The 21,705-nt window shown below is 37.3% G+C and overlaps 1 protein-coding gene across 3 annotated transcripts in view; it reads right to left on the bottom strand.

The window, feature by feature from the left end:
* The window catches only part of tafa5a (TAFA chemokine like family member 5a), a 150,002-nt gene that overhangs the window by 12,800 nt on the left and 115,497 nt on the right, over window positions 1–21,705 (bottom strand). For all 3 annotated transcript variants that reach the window (XR_005130809.1, XR_001857824.2, XM_037541926.1), the window contains exon 3: window positions 9,138–9,265. Coding sequence is in view for 1 of the 3 variants with exons in the window: in XM_037541926.1 (XP_037397823.1) it covers window positions 9,138–9,265 (128 nt within the window). In the remaining 2 variants the exon portion in view is untranslated. The remainder of the gene's footprint in view (window positions 1–9,137; window positions 9,266–21,705) is intronic.

Genomic DNA, 21,705 nt, shown 5'->3' with positions numbered 1-21,705 from the left:
GGAAGACAGAAAAAACACAATGAGCAAATCACAAATAAGATAGTGGCAATGAGTGTTTATTTAAATATAGCATCCAGGAACACCTGGGTTTTATTACTGAGATGGTAATTCAGCTGGAAACAACAATTTCTTTCTGCCCCCCCCCCCCTCTCTCTTCCTCTCTCTCCCTCTCTCTCTCTTTCTCTCTCAGTCTGGCTCTCTCTCTCGCTCTCTCCAGTAAAAGTAAAGTCTGCATCAGCCTGAAAATTGCTTGTGTCAGTAGTGGTTTGTTCATATTCCATCACAAATGAATTCTAAATTTATACTCTAATATGTTCAGTTATAAATCAAATTGGCCAGTTTTGTTCAATATACAACAAAGTGGAATTCCAACAATTTTTCAAATAAAAATGTTATTTTTCTGAGGTAAATCAATCGATGTAGAATATAATTAGAGCTCTGAAAAATCAAGGTGGTTTTAACGCAAGGCATCAGGAAGGGAATCAAAAATGTAAAAACTATATCGCTGCTGTCAGGTCTAAACCTTGTCTCTCCAAAATGACAACTTTACAGGATAAGGAAAAAAACATACTTTCCTTTCAGGTAAGTCAGTGGAACCAGACTTCTTTTCAAGTAAATTTTGGGCCAGTTATTTTGGTCCATTCTTCATAAAATCATGCACAATGTAAAGGGCAACAGGCATTTTTGAACATTTTTGTCAAAAACTATAGATATGAAATAGATAGATATATAAATAGAGATATGAGGTTTTGTTCCAACAGCAGCATATATATATATATATATATATTACATCCCTAAACTTAACATTCAGCGCAAAAGTATTTATCACTTCTATGTCAATCAAATCATTCAGAAAATACTGTGTAATGTAAAGAAATCAATCCCTTAGCGTACCGTTCTAAAACCTGACTATTAAAAATGGGTGTGGACTAGGCATTAATTCTGATGCTTGGCAGCTCCTTCCACTGTATCTCAAGCATGTGAAACAAGGGAACCTGGGATGGATCTGAGCCCAGAAGCACACATACACTGACAAACTCACATGCGTACATTAAACATCCTGAGCTAGGCTGAAATCTGTGTAACTGGAACAGAATGATAGCTGAACTGAAATCCAGTGAACTGACTGACTTACAAAGACTCTGGCATAAGAAAAACACCTACAGCATCTGCTCTAGCTCAGAAGCTATTTTGAAATATAGTTATATATTTTTAGATACTAAAATCAGTTTTACAGTCTACTAACTGATCACACTACTGTTCAAATGTTTGCATTCACTCATCATATCAATCATATTAAGACATGTTATTTTATCTCAGCAATAACTTTACTACAGCGAAGAATGAAATATTACTTTTTTTAGCTATTAATTAAATAATATACTGCACATAATGAATCGGCGCTGTCAAACTCAAGTATCTATTTTTTTTTTTTTTTATTGAAATGAATGTAAAAAGATGTTATTCCAATAATTCTGCATCATTTTTATTGGCCCATTTACTGTGACATTCACACACAATCTAAATAGCAATTTAAAAATAAAAAAATAAGGTACATAATGTACAATATCTCCTAAATTGAAAATGTGTTGTGAGACATCTTTGGTCAATATACACTCATGTTCAGTTCACAACAGCTAAGGGTAAAAAAAGGGAAAAAAAACACATAAAAACAGAAATATGGATGTGACACAATTATTGGCACCCTTCTGATGAACTAGATTTTAACTAGACTACATTTTACTCACCTGTGATAAATTAGAAAATAGAGTCAGTGATAAATGAGGGCTCACATGACTTGAATTAACCAATGAATGATGGCATAAAATAAAATGCTTAAAAAGGCCACTTTACTTTGCCTGTTCCCTTTTCACACTGCTTAAACGAGAGCTGTCTGAGAGCAACAGAAGCACTATTATCTCTAAACACAAGAAGAGTAAAGGGTACAAGGCCAGCTCCAAAGTCCTTGACATCCCTGTTTCAACAGTGGCTAATGTAATTAAGACATTTATTGCTCATGGAACTGTCAAGACCCTCCTTGGATGTGGGTCAAAAAGGAAAATCTGTGAGGAACATCTTCAAAGGTTGGTGCAAACCATGGAAAAAACACCATGTGTAACATTCAAAGAGCTAAAGGCAGACCTGGAGCAGTCTGGACTGATGGTTTCAGCTCATACCATGCACCAGACACTAAACCAAGGACTTTATGGGTGAAAGCCAAGGAAGTCTCTATTGCTGAACAAAAAACATAAGAAGGCACAACTGATCTTTGCCAAAATGTACCTACATAGGTACATTTTGGGCAACTGTTTTGCTCACTGACGAAAACAAAAACAGGGCTATTTGGCAATACAGACCAGCCATTTGTTTATTGACAAAAAAAGCTTATAACAAAAGAACACCCTACCTACAGTCAAACATGGTGGGAGATCCATAATGCTGTGGGATTGTTTTGCTGCCTCAGGTACTGGAGGACTCAACTGAATTGAAAGAATAATGAAATCAGAAGTTTCCCAAGGCATTTCAGAGTGAAACATGCTACCTAGTGTAAGGATGCTAGGTTTCGGTCAAGGATCATTGGTCCTCCAGCATGATAAAAACCCAAAACACAACAGAATGGTTGCAAAGGAAGAAGTAGACTGTTTTAAACTGGCCAGCAAGTCCTGATCTCAACCACAGTGAAGATCTCTGGAGACAGCTGATATCTGCCATAGGGCAGAGACACCCAGCAAACAAAGCTTGAATAGTTTGCATTAGAGGAGTGGGAATGTGCCAATAACGGCGGCCAGAACTGTATACAAAAATATGTTGTAATACATGGTGATTTATAGTAATTTCTTATTAATCTACATCAATTTGTTCACTCCTTTTGGAATATGAAACATTCTGGGTGGTAATATTACTGTCACTTATTTTCACTTATTATGGGAAACATCCACAGCCCTGTTTAGAATTCTTAGTAATAAAATTAGCACTAAACTTAAAACTTAGCATGAAATTTAAATCATTTTACTAATATCTACACCAAAGTTGCTTTTAAGTTATTAACCAATCCAGGTTTATTTTATACAAAGGCTTATTATTCAGTAACTATAGGGACTTCAATGCAAACTAATGGAATTAAAGGGTCAAACAGTGATTCCAAACATTTGAATGAGGAACTTTTGCAGATGCTGCATTGTGCTAGAACTCATACTAACAGGTACACACAGAAAGCTGGCTTGTTTAACTCACTGCAGTATAAAGCATCATCCTCCACCTGAACTAGAAGCAGAATAAAGTTAACATGCTGGTCAGGATCAGCCTTTGAGTCCTTGTGCAAGGGCCAGGTCTGAAACATCCACCCTGCACTGTGAAGGGTCCTACACTTGTCCACAACCGTCCATTATGATACGACAAATCTCATTTATCAGGCTCCACATTCACAGTCCTACAGCCACCTCACTGGTTATCTGACTGGCCTGTTAAAATAAAGAATGTCTTCCAATGTGCAATCTCAACAGTTCTGATAAATGGCAGGTTATACATCACTAGAAATGAAACTACCCTATTACCCTGTGCATTAGCACAGTGACAGACTACTAATCATTTCCTATGTGAAGTAGGTGACCTGTAACTGTGATTTAGCAACAAGCGACAAGCAACTCAGGACAGAGTGACAAGCAACAAATTTAGCTGAGATTTTGTCCACTTTAGGCAAATGATGCACAATGCATTCTTCAGACCAACTGCAAACATGTGTTGCCTGAGGTCCAGGAACATGCACAAGTACTCAGTTAACCATTCAAAGTGTCATTAGTGAAATACTGAAATCACCATTTGAATACTCATTCAATAATACAGTGAAATGTGGATTTTTTTTTTTAATGCAACTGAAACGTTTTGGCTGTATTTCTATGAATCAGTATGTATGATATACTTTGCCACTCTGAAATGCAAGTGCCTTAATGTGGGTGTGTTGCAAAGAGTGAGTTGTTAAGAATGCAACCGAGAGGAAGAGCTGCATGGCTTTTATGTGTAAATAGGCTAGGCTGATACTAAGTCCAGAAAGAGTCTGAATGTTCTTTGACAAACTAAAGTGATCATTCACTGAATAGAAAAAAAAATAGTCTCCATCAGCATCCAGTGTTGTACTGGTTAGCTGTAGTTTATAGTTGTAGCTCATATGAGGCAGTCTAGTTATGTTACTCATCCAACACAAACCCCATCAGATTTTGGTCAGCTAGTTTGTAGCACCAGTACTGTTACCTAAAAGGCTCTATATAATAATGTATATAATAATGTAATTTTACTGGAACTTATTCTCAATTATTATCATGGCATATGGCATCATCCACAGCCCTGTATTCTTTTACATCTCCTGTCATATGACACTGATGCACTGACCTGAAAGAGGTTTCTCTGGTAAATGAACTGTGTGCTATAAGTAAAAACATGTTATTAGTAGCAAAACATTTCATATCTGGAGTAAATGCAATATTTTATTTTATGTATTTAAACCCCTTAGAAACCTTAAACTGCAGGGAAAAAAAAGTTTAGTGTAAAATTATACTAAATTCCTGGATATTAGTTGTATTACTTTCACAGTAACTTACTGTACCTTATTAACAGTATATAACAGTAAAACATTAAGTGTGTAATATACTGTGATACAATAACACAGTATACACAGTGATCTGGACCAGAAGATTACTGTGGTGTTGCTGAATACTGCTGTACACCGACAGTTATAACCTGTAATTAAAAAAAACAGTAATCTCCTGTATTTTTACATAATGACTTAAAGGAACTCAGCAGTAGTACTTTACTGTGAAATGTACCAAAATGTTATAATTTTAAACAAAATAAAATATAATTCTTCACAATTTGCACTGTAATAACTAATATATATATATATATATATATATATATATATATATATATATATATATATATATACACACACACAGAATATATCAAGTATGCATGTTTAAGTGCTACTTTTTGTTATATACAGTATTTTTATCTAATTATATATATATATATACATTTTTGTCAACACCTCAATATTCCATCAGTAAACATTCAAAAAGTTCAGAATAAAACTTTATATGTCTTTAGAACATCAAAAACTGGTCAGAATATTTTTTTTTCTTTTATAAACCTATTTAACTCTCAGTTGCTATCATACCCCATAATGCTTTGTGGTACAGCGCAATGTCAATCTCACTGTAATCTTCTGTGCTATGAGTTCACTTCACAATAAAATGATGAATTCCGTGTGAAAAATCTGAATGCAGTGTGAAACATTTATATTCAAAATTGTGATATCCTGGCAATAATTACCGGAGTGGACGCATTCTTCAGTTATTAATCTTAAGACTCATTATTGAAGTGGTTAAGGCACGTGTCTACTTTTGTGTTACTTTCATTATGAGAAAGTGGTAAACAAGTTAATCAACAAATATCTAAATTGTGATGGCTACACTGCTGAAGCCCTCAACTTTCTAAAGTTCACCAAGTGACATTAAAAGACTGGGTGAGATGCAAATGAGCAGTGCGTAACGAATGAGCCCAAATTAAGCTGCTTTAATTGCACATGACAAGACAGACAGGAGCTATAGAGTTTCTGCACCTCTCTCTTTCTCTCTCTCTTTCACACGCACACCATTCACAATCACCCATCTGCTCCCATCATTATCATTAAGAGTGGTCTTATTTAGTCTAATTGCAACTGATAAAAAAGAAAAAGCTCAGAGTTTCTCTCACCCCTACAAATAAGTAGCTTCTCTAGCTTCTGCAAGTTAAAGGCTGTTTTTAAACACTCAAATGGACACTAAAGGAAGCCCTGCACCTTATGCGTTTCTGGCTGCTGTGTCGAGGAGCAAGGCACTTGACACCAAAACAAATTTTTGTTATTGTTCCTTGTCCACAACCAGCAACTGCATCCAAAGCATTAGGCCCTTACTCAGATTAAGTGAAGGTTAAACCAGCAATCAGCATATCATCACTGAATATGTATCAGTAATAGAACAATAACAATTAATTTGATTAGTGTTCATTTTAGCACACAGCAACCACAAAGGCCACAAATGTAAACATCATTTTACCAAACTCAATTGACAATTTGAGCTAATTTTGAGCATTATGTAAAATTGCTAGCAAATACATGATAAGCAAGCACAGTTTGAACATTTGAACACACATAAAATCATATTTTTTTATTAAAACAGAAAAAAAATATTTTATTGCAGAAATTGTGTTTCAGTGACAATTCATAAGGATACACACTGATTTTCTGTGTGTGTGTGTGTGTGTGTGTGTGTGTGTGTGTAGGTGTGTGCGTGTTCAGACCTTAGATTAGAGCTTAGGAACCTTATTTTAGCCACACTCCTGCATTTTAGAGCAGGAACTGAGACTGCATCCATGCCCACATGGTGAGCAGTTAGATCCCATTGTTTTGAAGTAAATGTGTTTGTGTGTGTGTGTGTATGTGTGTGTGTGTATTTGAACTAATGCAAACAGTTCACATATAAATAAAAGGGATGCACTTACTGATAGATTTCTTTACACTGGTGGTGATAGGAACAGGGATCACCATGTCTATAATGTATAAAATATAGATATTGTATTTGTTATCTGCAAGGTCCAGTGATCCTGCACATTTTCTGTGTTATGTAATTCGGTAATGTTGTTCATGCTGACATAGTGATAAATCCAAAAACAAATGTCTTCTTTCAATACTTTTTTCCCTAAAATGCCCTGGATTTACCTCTCTGTCATTTAAGGATTAAAAAAAAAGTCTTTTATGTCAAATCATCCCCTCAAATCTACTGTTCAATAATGGCTCAAACACCACTTCATGTAATAGCTCTCTATGAGGTAGCTTTCTGGAGGCATTTAAAGCTTTTAAAAGCTTTTGGACGTCTGGTTACAATCCCCAGCACTGTAAACAATTACACATTTCTTTAGAACACTGCATTTGACATCACATCACTCTGAAAGATTCTGCTTATATCTTAATGGTTAAAGTATGCAGTAACGTTTGAAAGCTGCAGATTTCTGAAACTGTGCTACAGTTTGGCTTCTAGAGTCACTGTTTATCATAATCTAATGATCCGTTCTGTTTATTCTGCTGAAGGACAGATTTCTCACTGCAGTATAAGAGATCTGTGGTGAGAAAGCTTTGCTTTGTATCATTTGCTTTCTACTCTTTCATCAGTTTGCAGGACTCCACATTCCACTATGTTTTCTTTGTCATTCTCTTTCACACTGAAGGCCTTATGCACTAAGCCTGTTTCAGATGCAAGTCAGATGTATTCTGCCTGCATGTGGTGTACAAAACTGGCATACAAGGCTAAACGCATGTTTTATGGGCAATGAGCATTCTAAAACTCACAATATGCCCGCGTAGCTCATGTAAATGCATCTGAAAAAGGATCATGGGAAAATGCAAGAGGATCACACAGAAAATGGGTGAAGCAGCATGACTGATTCCGCTCAATTTACTTACTTAAGGTCAGACGTACAGTACATACTTGAAAAGAACAGAACGTGCCACAATCTGTGGTATTGTTTCACAAACCTGTTTTCATCTAGAGTAGAATTACACACCTATAGACTGTTCTGGTGGGGAACACAGTTTAGGAACACTGCTATGTCTTTAATGTTGAACTATCACTTTATTAGCTTATTAACAGCTCCATTATTTCACTGCACTTTTTAAAAGCCTGCCTCTCATAAGCACTTAGTAAGTGGTCCAGTGTGTATTTTGAGGTCCTTAGTAAATCAAACATTAGGTTCAGATGCACTGTGGGTGCAAACTGCAGTTGCATCAAGGCACTTCTTGCCCTTTGCCTGCTTTCGTATGCACAGCTGGCCTTGACTCTAGTCTTCGCTGCATGTTGATGTTGTGCCTTAAAATGAACAACTAAAAACGGACAGTGACTGTTATTCCACAAAATAAAATTAAGCCTCGACTCTATTGAAGGTCATTTAGCCTGGACATAAACAATGTCAACAATAGCTTCAAAGTACTTTTCTGGGCCTGTGTTTTGAACAATAGGATTAAGGACGTAGTGCAATTTTGTTCACTGAAAAATTTCAGTCATAAACTAAAAGTTGACCATTTTTGGCAGATAATTTTCAGTGGCCAAAATTTTTCACTGCTTGAAATTTCAGTGAATCTCTAAAGGAAAAACGGACAAAAATTTGGACCCCAAAACAAATGTTAGCCCTTTGTTTTGTTAGTCCTCTGTAGATGCTTTATAGATGGCTGTCTTTAAGCAACAGCTAAATATCTATTAAAGTCAACTGAGCTTCAAAGGTAAGAATGAAAGATTCTAACCTTAACCCTAATCCTTACCTTCAGTACAAAACCTACACCTACTCCTAAACCTAAGCCATACACCATTAAGGTGGTGATAATTAACTGTGTATCATCAGAAAGTTGGTTAATAAATTTAGTATGTGTAGATCATCTATAGGGGACCATAAAAGAAAGTGTTACCCAAAAAGTACATACATATTATAAATAAATGAATACAACAAAATTTACAGATAAAGAAACAATAAGAAATAGTGATTAAAACACTGTTCATTTCACTCTGCTGCAGCAGCAGATTTGTGAGCAGCAGCAGATCAAGATAAAATGATGACTACATGGAACTTTTTCTCTGTTTTTTAAAAGAGATGTACAATCTCTGTTCATATGGAGTATCAAGAGGAAGTACAACACCCCCAAGAACTTCTCCACTACATATTCAATGTCACTTAAAAACAACACCCAGTTCAATACAAAGAATACAGCAAATAACAAAGGCAAAAGGAAAGTCCCTGTATGCTCGTTTTTAAATGATGACAAAAAAAATCACATACAACAGAACCAAAGTGCAAAATAAACAAACAAAAAATAATTTTAGTTCTCTGTTGGTGAGGATGTTGGAACTCATGTCACATACTGTAGACTATATAATGTGGTAATTTTAGTAAGGATATATTTTATTTCTTTCAGCTTTTTTCCTATTTTCTCTTTCCTTTTTTGGCAAAGGGTGTTCCAAATTTCATTTCAGTGCATGACTAAGTTCATTTTTCATGTCCATCTCCATGTCTAACTTGATTGTAATGAAGACTTAGAGAGTTGATGTAAGGAAACTCACCGTGGTGGTTTTGACCCGACCCCCGGGCTGTGTACAAGTCCAGCCTGACCGGTTTACCAACAGATCGCAGCCTTCATCCTCCAGACATGGTACCATATCACACCACTGCTTGGTCCTCACAATACGAGCTGTTAAACAGGACAAAAAGTGGTGATTATATAGCATATAGACAGATACACACACACACACACACACACGTATGACTCAGTCTCAGTGATACATTCAGCATGGGTTACACACTGGTGGGCAAAAAAGAAATGCAAAAATGTTCTGTAGTAATAATCAGTAGGGGTGCAAAAAAGAATCAAATCAACTGCATTAAATTCAGAATGTTTGAATCAATTACAAATTTATTATAATAATATTCAATAAAGTATTCTCCTGTTTGGGCTAAAATAAAACTCTTTGAATTTATATAATTTGTTTATATTTTATGGCTTAATCCAATTCTGAATCATAGCGAAAATAACATATAATCATGGTGAAACTAAGCAACCATAGAATCGTATATTTACTAAGCAAAGGTAGTAAAAAGGACCAAAACAAAACAGGAGTTTCTTAAACTAGAGTTTACAAAATTATTCAAAGATACAAAGACAACTGAACTCCTAATAACTGTGCAAGACCTGGCAGACCACCACAACTGTCACCATCAGATAAACAGTACTTAAAGCTTTTACTTTGCAATATAAATCTTAAAATTGATAATAAAAAAAGAACATGCAAACAAAGAAGGTGCTGCTGTTCTCAGAACAAAAGACTAACCTCAGAGTCCAGACCTCAAAATCACTGAACGTATTTGGGATTATTAGGACCATGAGAACAAGACAGTGCCACCAACTTCTAACACTGAACTTTGGTAGGTGTGAAAAAATATTCCTGCAGGTTTCTTTGAAAAACTGAAAGTAATTCAACCACAAAAGAATGGAAGCTGTAATAAAGTTAAAAGATGGACATACTAAATATAAAGAAAATATATTCCAATTAGTTTTGAGGCTTCTGTGTAATGTTCAGTTAAATGTACGTTTTCTGCTGCTTTTTTTCTGATATAAAAAAATAAATAACTTACTTATTTCTATTTCTTTGCCATATTTCAGTTCTTTTAAAAAATGTAAAGGAAGCATTTCCCATGCACTCTCCACTGCTGCGCACAAATCATCCAAACTGGTTGGATTTTTCTTCTCCCCAGCGTAGTCTCACATGTCAATGCAACTGAAATACAGGGAAGAGCAGTCTGGCATTTTGCATGTTCTTGTTATAATATCTTTTTTTTGTCTTAAAAGAAAATACACAATAATATATTCTATACATCTATATCTTGGAATATAAAATAAACTGTTATGTTGTTAAATGTCATTCTGAACTACTGACCATATGTAACAATGCACTTTACTTTCTGCGCGAGCTGATGCTTCATCTTTAATTTAACAGAAGCTACGTATATGTCCTTAACTTCATCAGAAATGCCTGCAATACAGCAGCGTATGACGCCAAAGCAATACCATGGTGTTTCTAGATTTCTAAAACATTTAATTTGTGTTCGTGTCAGAAAGAAGAGACTGCTCACACTAAACAGGATTGATCGAACAGTTCAGGCTGAGTGTGAAGGCAGCTGCAGCAGGAGAGCTGCAGTGTTTTCATGTCATGACCAGCCTCTGCCTTTGCTGTGAAACTCATCCCTGCTTGTCATGTAGGAAGGAGATCACAGTGACATGTACAAGCTGGTATGGACATTAGCTCTCCCCACTGTACCACACCCTAAAAACATGATATGTTGACCCCCAGCTGGGGGTGGGCACTATGATGATTTGTTATCTTTAGTAAAACAAACTGCACCACAACACTATTTTCTGAAGCCATTTTCAACTATACAAAATAACAGAACACCACAAAACTGGACCTGCATCTTTCATTGGTCACTAGCCCAGTTCCAAAGGTTACAGTTTTATGACTTTGGGCACCTGCTCAAGACTGGTGCCAACTAGGCCAGGGCCATATTTAAAAATAATTAGCATGATATTTTCTGGATGAAAAATTTTGATTATTGGGAAAAATATGGTCCATTTTCCCCCCAAAAAGAAAAAGCTGTCTGTGGCATCTTTGACCTACTTTCTATTTATTTATTATTTTAGTCTATATGCTTTTTTAATATTAACTGTTTCAATGAAAATCTTTAATCTTTAGACTCAACCCAACGTCTTTTGAGAATTACTTCATCTGTCATTATAATAAATGTTACTTCAAGCACTAGTTCATTAACTGCTTCTGCTGCAGATTTACAATGACTTGTGTGCTAATAGCACTCCCTGCTAGAGAAAACTCAGACTACAAATGATGTCCAAAGCCAAATCCTTATATTTTCCACATTAGAAACAAGACATTTTCCATCAATATAGCTGCATTTTCATAATTCATTTAACCACCGGGACATGTAATCTGTACAGAAAATGCTGCACACCAGCCATAGACAAGGATCGGAGGAACTTTCTCTTCAGGTTAGAGTTAACTGAGCTGCTTTATGCAAATTTTCATTCATTTTTTTTATTGTATACTTATATAAATATACTTATGTACATTGTCACAAACCTCTATTTCGACATCACAATGAGACTTAGAGTCAGCAAATGGCTAATTTTCAATGCATGGCACAGAACAGATTGAAACAGCTGTATACCATGCCGAACTGAATTATAATAAAATATCCAGAATGAAATTACATTAAAATGAATATCCAGAATGATATGGAAATCAAGGGAGACAGCTTGATAAGAAATTACTATGAACAGATAATTATAAGATACTATTTATCACTTAACAATTCCACATTGTTCTAAAAAACACTGAAGAAAACATTTAAAAATATCTTAAAATAACCTCTAGTGTCTTCTTAACAGTCTACCATGCATAAGCTATTACTGAATAAAATAACAATTGTCATATGCCAACTTTTTAACTATTAAGTCCAGTATAACTTTCATAAAACAAAGCATATTATACAAGTAGAACTAGTAACTGGTACATCACAGGAATGATCAATCTCTCCTGGACATTTGTAGATTTTTCACTTAAGCCTGGCACACTTTCTTACACAAATTTTGTTTACACACATTTTCCCTTGACTGATGTTCTTCAAACTCAACATTTTGTTTCAGTATATTGGTTTGGTTCCCTTGACATCTTTAGTTCTGCTCTTTAGCTTAAGAAATAACAGTCTAAACAGAATAATTCTAGCTGTTTAACACAGACAACTATTCCCAGAAGAAGCTTTTTATATCATCACAACTTCCATGAATTAGAAGCAATGTTGGTAGCTGGTTACATACATAATTTAAAGCCTTTTTTTCCTTTTTTTAAGCTTTCTAATTAACTTTAATCAGAGAGTTCACCCTAAAAGCCTGTCACCAGAAAGCCTTGATTACTCCCTGGAAAAGGTGTCTATGCTCTTTAATCGAGAATGATTGCTCTTTCATATCAGACGCCTACCATTCTCCAGCTTTACTCGCATTTATTTTGTTGGTGCAAATATGACTCCTGACGTCACTGATGTGTGAAACGGATGTTTGGTAATAGGAAGGGATGGTGTACAATCAGGAACATGTCTAATTGCTGCAGATTTGCATTTCTGCCAGCGAAGAGTCTATGACGAATTTCTGATACTTCAAGGAGACAAAAAGAGGGAGCAATCAGTCCTAATTGTGGGTATAATAGATGAATTTAAAGCACCAGTAATCATTGCAATGAAGCTGCTTAAGACATATCAGTGTCACCTCTCTGTTCTGCCATTCACACAATGACCACACAAGATCAGTTAATTATCCTCCTCAGAGTGACTCTATCCACATCCCACCACACACCCACACATTATGTTAGGGCTGAGCGATATAGGAAAAATACTGGTATTACGTTGGTACATATAGTAATTATGATACACATCGCAATACATGGAAAACGCATTTGTGACTCCATAATCTGACATAGTTAAATATCAGCCTGTGCTATTATGACCTAAATGATTTACTTCTGATAAGCTACACGTGCACTGATTAAACAAAATGTTCAACTGGAACTGCAACTGGTCAGGAGGCTGACAGCACACAGTAAAATACACTTGGTCATACAGCTCATTTGCAAATGGCAACCTTATATCAGTATTGTAAAGGCTACTATAGCTAAAACACACGGCTAGCCCAGACAGCATTTTATAGGCACTGAATACTCAGTTATATTTACAAACGAGTACTCAAAACCCCATTTCCAAAATCACCCTTCAAGCAATAATATTTTCAGTCATTTGTAGTCATGAGTTGTTTTATTTTAATCAGTGTTTCAGTCCACACTGTGTGTTAGTCTGTCAAAGAGCAAGCATATTATTTTTCTTGCTTGTGAGTGAAATATAAACTCCACAAAGATCCAGTTAGATCACATTTCCAATTATTATATTACTCTAAACTCTAATTAAAGTATTAACTTATGTAAATCTAATGATCTTCTTGATAGCTGCTGAGCAGCTCCTGCGCTGTACCAACAGTGTGGAGGAGGCTCGTCTCTGATACAGTGGTAAAAACCTGTGATTGTGTCAAAATAAACAGATCTGGTGTTTATGTTGTTAATGGTTAAACCTGCTACAAAACAGTTTAATTAGAAAAGAAATGGAGAAAAAATGACTGATATTCCCACCTGAATGTGTCATGCATAGAGGATTAGATACGGTGATTAGATGGTGGTGGCAGTACTTGGATAAGTATCACTATGCTTAAATATTTAAGATGACTCATTATACTTCTCTTGCCTCCATGGTGTACAAGCTTCTTACTGGAAAACTTTAAGAGCTCCCACACCTGATTTCTTTCAGAGGCATGTCTGCTGTTTTACCTGCAATGGCTGCATGGAAAGCAGTGCAGTCTGTTGCACTCTGATGTGGATGCCTATTATGGATTTATGATGCACTCAACTAAACCAGTTACGTTTTATTTATTTAAAACTTTTTCCTTGCATAGAATTTTCCTTGTATAAAATTATTGTAGCCTAGGCCACAATTTATGTGTCCTCAAATAAGACAAAGCTCCCAAATACTAAACAGAGAACCAATATAACAAACAATTTAGGCTCACCCTACAGTAACTATTAATATACAATAAGTTTGAGTAATAAAAGCAACTTTCATGAAGTTAAAATAAATATGAAAACATTTTCAATGACAAAGACTTCTAGCACAACATCAGAGAGTAAGAAGCGTTAATGCCTGGGGCTGGTTTTCTTACAATGGTGGTGATAAGCTTGTATTCATTGATGGGATCATAAACTCTGAAGTATTCAAAGGTATTTTGGATGCAAAACTGCAGCAATCATCTTTTGAAAGAACACCTTGCCAAAAAGGAAATTACAGCGTTGGAATGGTCTGTTTAAAATAAATGCCACTTGGGATTGACATTTGGTTTTCTAACATAATGAACATAATCCATTTCAATTACGGTACAAATATCTGAATACTTTGTGAAGCTACTGTGCAGCCCTTACAGACACACACACACACACACACACACACACACTCATACAAACACGTCCTTGACCTCAAACCACAGACAGATAAATCAACTTTACATGAGGTCTCATAAACCAGGAAGCAACATTTTACAGGACAGGACCTAAAATAAAGCAGGAGATTTTCTGAAAATGAGAGATAAAGAACAGCACTATCTCTGTAATTGTTCAATTTTTATGCATTTCAGTGTGAGATGCATCAAATCAAAGCCGCTTCTATGTATTTATTTACTTATTCATGCAATCTGAAAACAAAAGCTATCCTTTACATTGTGTGAGCACTTCAAGATGAAGAGCCCAATAGAAATAATCCAAAATTACTATAGAAAATCTTGTGATCTATATTAAAAGTTAAGAACATTTGTCTCCCTTCTCTTGTAAAGTTGCCATCTTAGAGGTACAGTTTTACTGAGAAAAAATGAATTCACAGCGATAATATTGTTCCTGTGCAAAGATTATTTTTTATTTTTTTTATACATCATTTGAGCACAACAGCTGTCCTTAATATTGTGCTGAAACCTTGTGATAAACAGACCAACAGAAATGCTCCAGAATCACTTGGAATAAAACCTCTTTATATTAACTCACATTCAAAGTTGAGAACATGCTATTTTGAAGTTATTTTCTTTGAACAGCGTTGATATGTTACTTTTCACAGATATCAGGCCAGTTAAATTACTGCCCATTCCAACAGACACACACAAAAGAGTGATAAACAAACAATGGGTGGTCCATTTAATAAGGTAAAACATTCTCTCTCAGACTCCTTTGATATCTGGCAATTTGACAGCCTGTTAGCCCCAATTATTAATCCAACTGGCCATAAAACAAGCATTGGGCACCTGAACTGAACATCTCATCCAGGCCCACCAGTAAATTTAACGCCCCCCCTCCATTTCACAGCTTTATCTGATGTCATACACCAATGACATGCTAGTCCTGTCAACTAATTTGAGTGTTTGCGACAACATTTTAATCAATTTCGCCCCTGTGCCGCTCTCTTGAAGCCTCTGGTCACGTCTCAGCCATGTGAGGCGGGCTTCCTGACGAGAGCCGCAGGATTCAAGGGCGATGCGATGTTATGAAATAAAAACAACCTGGGTGTAATCTGCTACTGGAAAAGAGGCCTGGGCACACAGTTCATCTGCCCATGATAAGACGAGGAATAACATCATTACACCCACAGTGGGACACTATCTCAGCGAAATGCTATATCACACTCATGTCAACAGCCTGCAACCCTGGGTAATAAATCCTGCCTAATGCTGTGGAAAGCGCAGGCCTGGCAGGATACAGGAGTGGGTGAGCTCAGCTGTAGAGGAAAAGATCCGATCACAGCTGTTTATCTAATAATGCATCTGATCTGGTAACGAGGCAGCATTGGCATTCTCCTTGCGTTTACAGTATCCAGTCCATTCGATCCGGTCTGGAAGAAGCCAGCATCAGCATTCGGATCACCGTGCCACCCGCCCGCACACTGGTGATTCCAGGCATGATGCCTGCACTTTGAGAAGCTTTTCTTTAGCATTTTGTTGTCATTATCAATGCACATTTATCACCAGTGAGGGCTGCAGCACAGATACCGCTGCTTCGCCTGAAACACGAGGCTTTCCAAATGTCAGCCTGCCCTCTCTCCTAATTAAATCCTCACCAATGCCATCTTGTCTTCGCAGTCACAGTAGACATGGGTATTTTTACCATTCTTGCTATTTTGAATATCTGCACTATTTGAAATTGCCACCGAGAAAATATTTTATATTGTTATGGAAATACAGGCGGCTTAACCCCTTAACTATCATAAATGAGTCCTATCATAAATGATTTCCAAAAAATTACTCATTTTGCATACAGCAAGCACAAAAGGTGATTTGTAACTGATTGTTCAGCTCATTTATTCATCAACACATTGTGTATGTGATTTAACATCATACCAACTGATCTACAAAATGACAAGTTAAAAGTTGCACAAACTGCTGTTTGGCTAAGCATCACACACAGTTTCAGCATTTTTTGTCTTCAATTTTTTTTGTGGATCTTCACTGCACACCTACTGAAAACTGTTAAAAATGCCACAATACATTTGAACATATTTTCATGTTTTTAGATACATATAGTAGCTCTACTGGTCAGATTGTGATCATGTGATGTATTTAATGTTTCTACAGATGTTTTACTGTAGCATCTATAGCTCACAGCAAAGGTCATAATTTTATCATTTCATACTCAGTGCACTGTTTAGCGTAACCAGGGTCTACCAGCTGGCACAAAATAAAAAGAAATCCAAGGGAAACCAAGGACATGATGACCTTTAAGACTGCTGAGAAAAAAAGAAGAAAAAAAAAACAGTATTCTAATGAAGACACAAAATGCCATCAGACAAGACAGAAATTCCCTAAATCTATTACCAGCAATGTTATGTATAATTGCTCTTTACTGCAATTAAACAAAACATTGAGAACAGAGAACACTACATGTACATATGTGTATTATTCTTGATACAATATCGTAAAAATTTGGTAAAACTGATAAATGTTTAAGCACTTATTGTGATATTTACTTCACAGTATAGGCACATGCCTACAAGCTAGATGATTTTCTCTAAATCATTCAGATTTAGATTTGCATTGTTCTGTCAAAAATAGAGATTTGAGATTTTGACCCCACTTTTTCTTCTTTACTTTTCCAGTACCAATAGTTATATTCAAACTTGACCATCAGTACCAACACTGATCTATTTTTTAACTACTAAGCCTTAAAATGAGCTGAGTGAAGCTATACTGAATCCCTATACTTAAGCATCTAAAAGTAGCCTATGTACATAGTACTACCATGTTCAAACTACTCAAATACTCTATTACACCACAGGAAAGAGGCAAACAACATCACATCACAGGACATATGTGTCACAGGATGGGATCAGACTAATTGTATTTTCCCTCAGATACACAAGTTTCTGCTGATTTTGGCCCAGTACATACAGCATCAGGTGGGTGCCATCCATTTAAAACAATATGAATCATACCGCCATTGCAGTAATTGCATTTACAGACATTGCAATAAACTATAACAAAAACTAAAATCAATATCATTGTGCGACACCACACACCAATCCCAGAATAGTGGCATAGACAGATCGCCAGCAGTAGCCATCATAGTAGTCATAGGTCCTCAATACACCACTGGACCCAGCCATTCTCCAGCTCCAGAGCAGCACCGCCTCCACTGCGCCCCTGGCCTGCTGCCTGCCGCCCCCTCTCCCTCCCAGCTCCCATGCCATTAACATTCCCCGCAGTGCCTCTGCCAGCTAATGACAGCTCAAAGACCCTTTTAAGCAAATTCAGTGTGTCTTAATTTCACACAGGACTTTTCCAACACGGCAAGCCATTGTCAGTTGCCCCCTGCCTCTCCCCTCCCTCAGCTACTTTCTCTCTTTTACTTCCTCTTTCCTAGTCTTTTCCCCCTTCTTCCATTCACACACCACCACAAAGCAGCACAAACACACACCATGTAGCGTTTCCAGGCTTTCACAATGAGAAAATATCCCGCAGTTTCTCCCCAAAAAATCAGAAAAGGTGACAGTCAAACAAAAGTGCTTCGAAAAAATCCCCAAATGATGGCTGTGTAATTTGCTTTCATCACTCAAATCCTCTTTCATGGTTCTAAGAAAAAAAGAAAAAAAAACCCGGAAATGAATACAGGAGGTAGCCCAATTAGCCGTTCCTGAGCTGGAGGCCCGTGCTGGAATGAGGCCCGCAGTAAGGCAGGGCAACGAATCCCGGTGTGAAATAAAATAAATGTCCCCTCCACCTCTTGCCATACAATTAGCCACCAGCGTCCCCGCTCCTTCCATTCTGCCTGATTCTCATATGATTATGTCTGCTCTTCTGCTAGTTTTGATGAAGACGTGCTCCAAAAGCCTGTCAGCAGCCTCGCTAAAAGCTTTGGCCTCGCTAAAAGCAAGTTCCGTGTCATATAACTTGGCAAAAGATGTTCTGAGCACAAATAACACTTTGGTATTTATTCTCTCTTCCCTGACAATGTAAGAAAAAAGTTGCAATGTGAAACGCCATCTGTTGTTTTCTCTGTTGTGCGCGATACAATATTTTTAATGTAAAAACCAGATTAACCTTTAGCCTGATAAGTCTAATTGCTGTCAATCACGCTGAATTTAATCATGGAGGCATCTCCACAACCACCCCCCCAACCCCACCCCACCCACTACTGTACTGAGGGATGATGCATTTATCCTCTCAGCGTTTTGGTAAATGCCAGGCTGAGCCCTAATTGGTAGCAGCATTTGGCATGCGGGTGTTTGTTTGCGGAGGCTCCGTCTGGCTGCGAGGTGCTCCGTAGGGCTGAGGCATTCCCAGCAGGGCCTGGCGCGCGCACCCCCAGCCCGCAGTGATATCGTGGACTCACAGATGTGCACTGACATTTTCCCCCCCACAGCCGGGAGATGCTGTAAGCCAGCGGTGAAAATGTCAACCAGAACAGGAGCTGCGCTGACGGAGATCATTTAATAACCACCCGTCTGTCGGAGCAAAGTACCCATACATCTGCCTGGGTCCTCTGGAGGACCCTGATCTCCCTCTCTCCTGCCGGAGTATTCAGAGGAACAGCAACTCATTCCCTGTAGTACAGTACGTTGTCCTCGATCAATTACGTACAGTAATTCAATATAAGAACCTTCCCATTTACAGAAATTCAATAACAAGCCTAACTTATATATGTCATCAATATAGTCTGGCAGAGAAACTATATACGCACTTTTGATATAATTCCTAAAGAGGTCAAATCTTTTAAAAGAATGTCTTAAATGTCAGTCTCATTACCAGATGTTCCATATGGCATTACTGACCTCTGCTTTTCAAAAAATGCAAGAAATATTTGATGAAATGATATGTTTGAACCTGAGTTTATAAAGCTTTATCTCTCCATATTGGCTACAAAAAAGCCAATTATCTTTTATGAGGCCACTTAAGGTAATTTCCATCTGTTCTATTTCTAATTTTACAACCTCCCCCACCAAAACAACCTTTCGTAAAATGTCCATTCTTGACCGTCTTTCCAGTGTAGTTTAGAATTTTGCAAGTTGTGAGCCCACCATTTCCTTGGCATAGTTAAATGCAAATTAATAAAAAAATTAGGTTTGACGATCCTGTGACAAAAAATTTACTCCAAAGAATTTTGCAAGTTAGAAGCAATTTATATGGGATGTTTGAAAATAATGCAATTACTTGAAAACAGATGCAACTACTGATCTTAATCTTCCCTTGCTTTACCACAACAGTAAACATATCACTAAACTTCAATATGCTTGAGAAAGGGACTGCATTGCCTGTGAAAGTGAACATGATTAATCAGACAGTAGATGATTATTCTGCCTTTATCCTTGTTTTTCTGTGTTATCAGTGTAAGAACACTGGGCTCGTTTACATTAAGTAAATGCTACTCATTAAAAATATCAAAGAGCCTTTGGAGAAGACAACAGAGTCATGTCTTTTGTTTTGGCAATTTACTATTTTTATTATTTCTAGGACATTCATAATGCTAGATTGACGTAGCTCTGCAGTAGTAACATCATTTTTTTTAAATGCTTTATTTCACAGAAACCACTCCACTCACCTTGGAGCTTAAAGGCCTGCCTGCTCTGAATTCTCCTGTGCTATTCTCTTAGGTGTTGAGCGATACCGGGGACCCAGCTGCGGTTGATGCTCTGAAGACAGAGAACAGGCAGAACGGGTCTCGCGGGCCCCTGCGGTCTTGACCCACTTAAGGCATGCGGTGACTGATGACCGTCGCAGAGACCCGCGGACAGGCTTTATTGAGACAATAAATGAGCAGTGCGTATGCCTGTGGCGGGAAGAGAGAGCATTATTTATGTATTTAGAGTAATGCTTCACTAAGCTCTTGCTTTCCTCCACTCGGCTGCTGACGCTGTCTGATCTCCTCTCCGATAGGCTGGCACTCCTGTCTCTGATCGCAGTGCAGAATGTGCTGAGCTCCCGACCTTGACCTCAAGTTTCCTTTCATCCGGCTCTCTGCATCCGCCTGAGGTAGACTAGTCAACTAGACGACTAATATATCCGCTAGTCAGCACTGTGGGCAGCTGTTAACCAGTCAGGAACAGCGCATGATATTCACTAATGAAATCTGGTGAAGGGAGAAGCAGCAATCAGCTTGCATTAGGAAGGTCCAGAAAGTAGATTTTCTGCTGAACACAAGGCTAATCGTGCATCATTATTTCAGAAATACTTAAGTGGCTGAGACAATCCCACTGTCAAATGCAATATGTTTAAGTATTGCACTTCTTTGAAATGCAACAAAAGCACTTCTGTTATGCATAGCCACCTAAAAGCAAAGCAGCTTCGGCTTGAAGCTTTTGGAAGGAGGTAGGACTGACAGGTGGTATTGGGAATTGCGAAAACTTCACATTACATGGATGGTAGAGATGGGAATTTATAGGTTGTTAGATTAGAAGGTAAGGTTTCGTGCATGGTCCTCTCCCAAAACCTCCCCAAAAGTTACTTGTTAACTCCTTTTTGGGTAGTAAAAATGTGTAGCTGTGCCTGATGAAGCAGTGAACACAAGAACAAAAAGACACTGCATATTAAAATAATAAAATAAAGGATGCAAATTAAAACAAAATAAAAGAAACCTTCATGCCACTCTTTGAACTTTGAACACTCTCTTTGTAATGGATGCTAATAGGCAGAGGCAGTGAGATGGCCTAGAATGGCTTGATTAATACATCTCAGGCAAGGTAAGATTACAGTCTGCTGCTGAATGCTAATAGCTTTAATTGGCTATGTGCAAAACATAATAATGACATTTCATAATTATCTGTGGTGCTGAAGCATCTGTGGCACTTAAGTGTTAAGTAATCCGGCTAATGTCTGCTGATAACTGAGTGACCGGGAGCTTTAACCTGACATTTAAGGGGAATCAGCTCAAATCAATAGCAAAGGTTACTGCAACAGCGCTCTGAGCTTCACTGATACTGAACAGGTTGCCGTGCAGCTCAAAC

This window comes from Pygocentrus nattereri, chromosome 1, assembly GCF_015220715.1.
Source record: "Pygocentrus nattereri isolate fPygNat1 chromosome 1, fPygNat1.pri, whole genome shotgun sequence".
Classification (NCBI taxonomy): domain Eukaryota; kingdom Metazoa; phylum Chordata; class Actinopteri; order Characiformes; family Serrasalmidae; genus Pygocentrus; species Pygocentrus nattereri.
The sequence above is the reverse complement of the archived record's forward strand: the minus strand, read 5'-3'. Positions and strand labels throughout refer to the sequence as shown.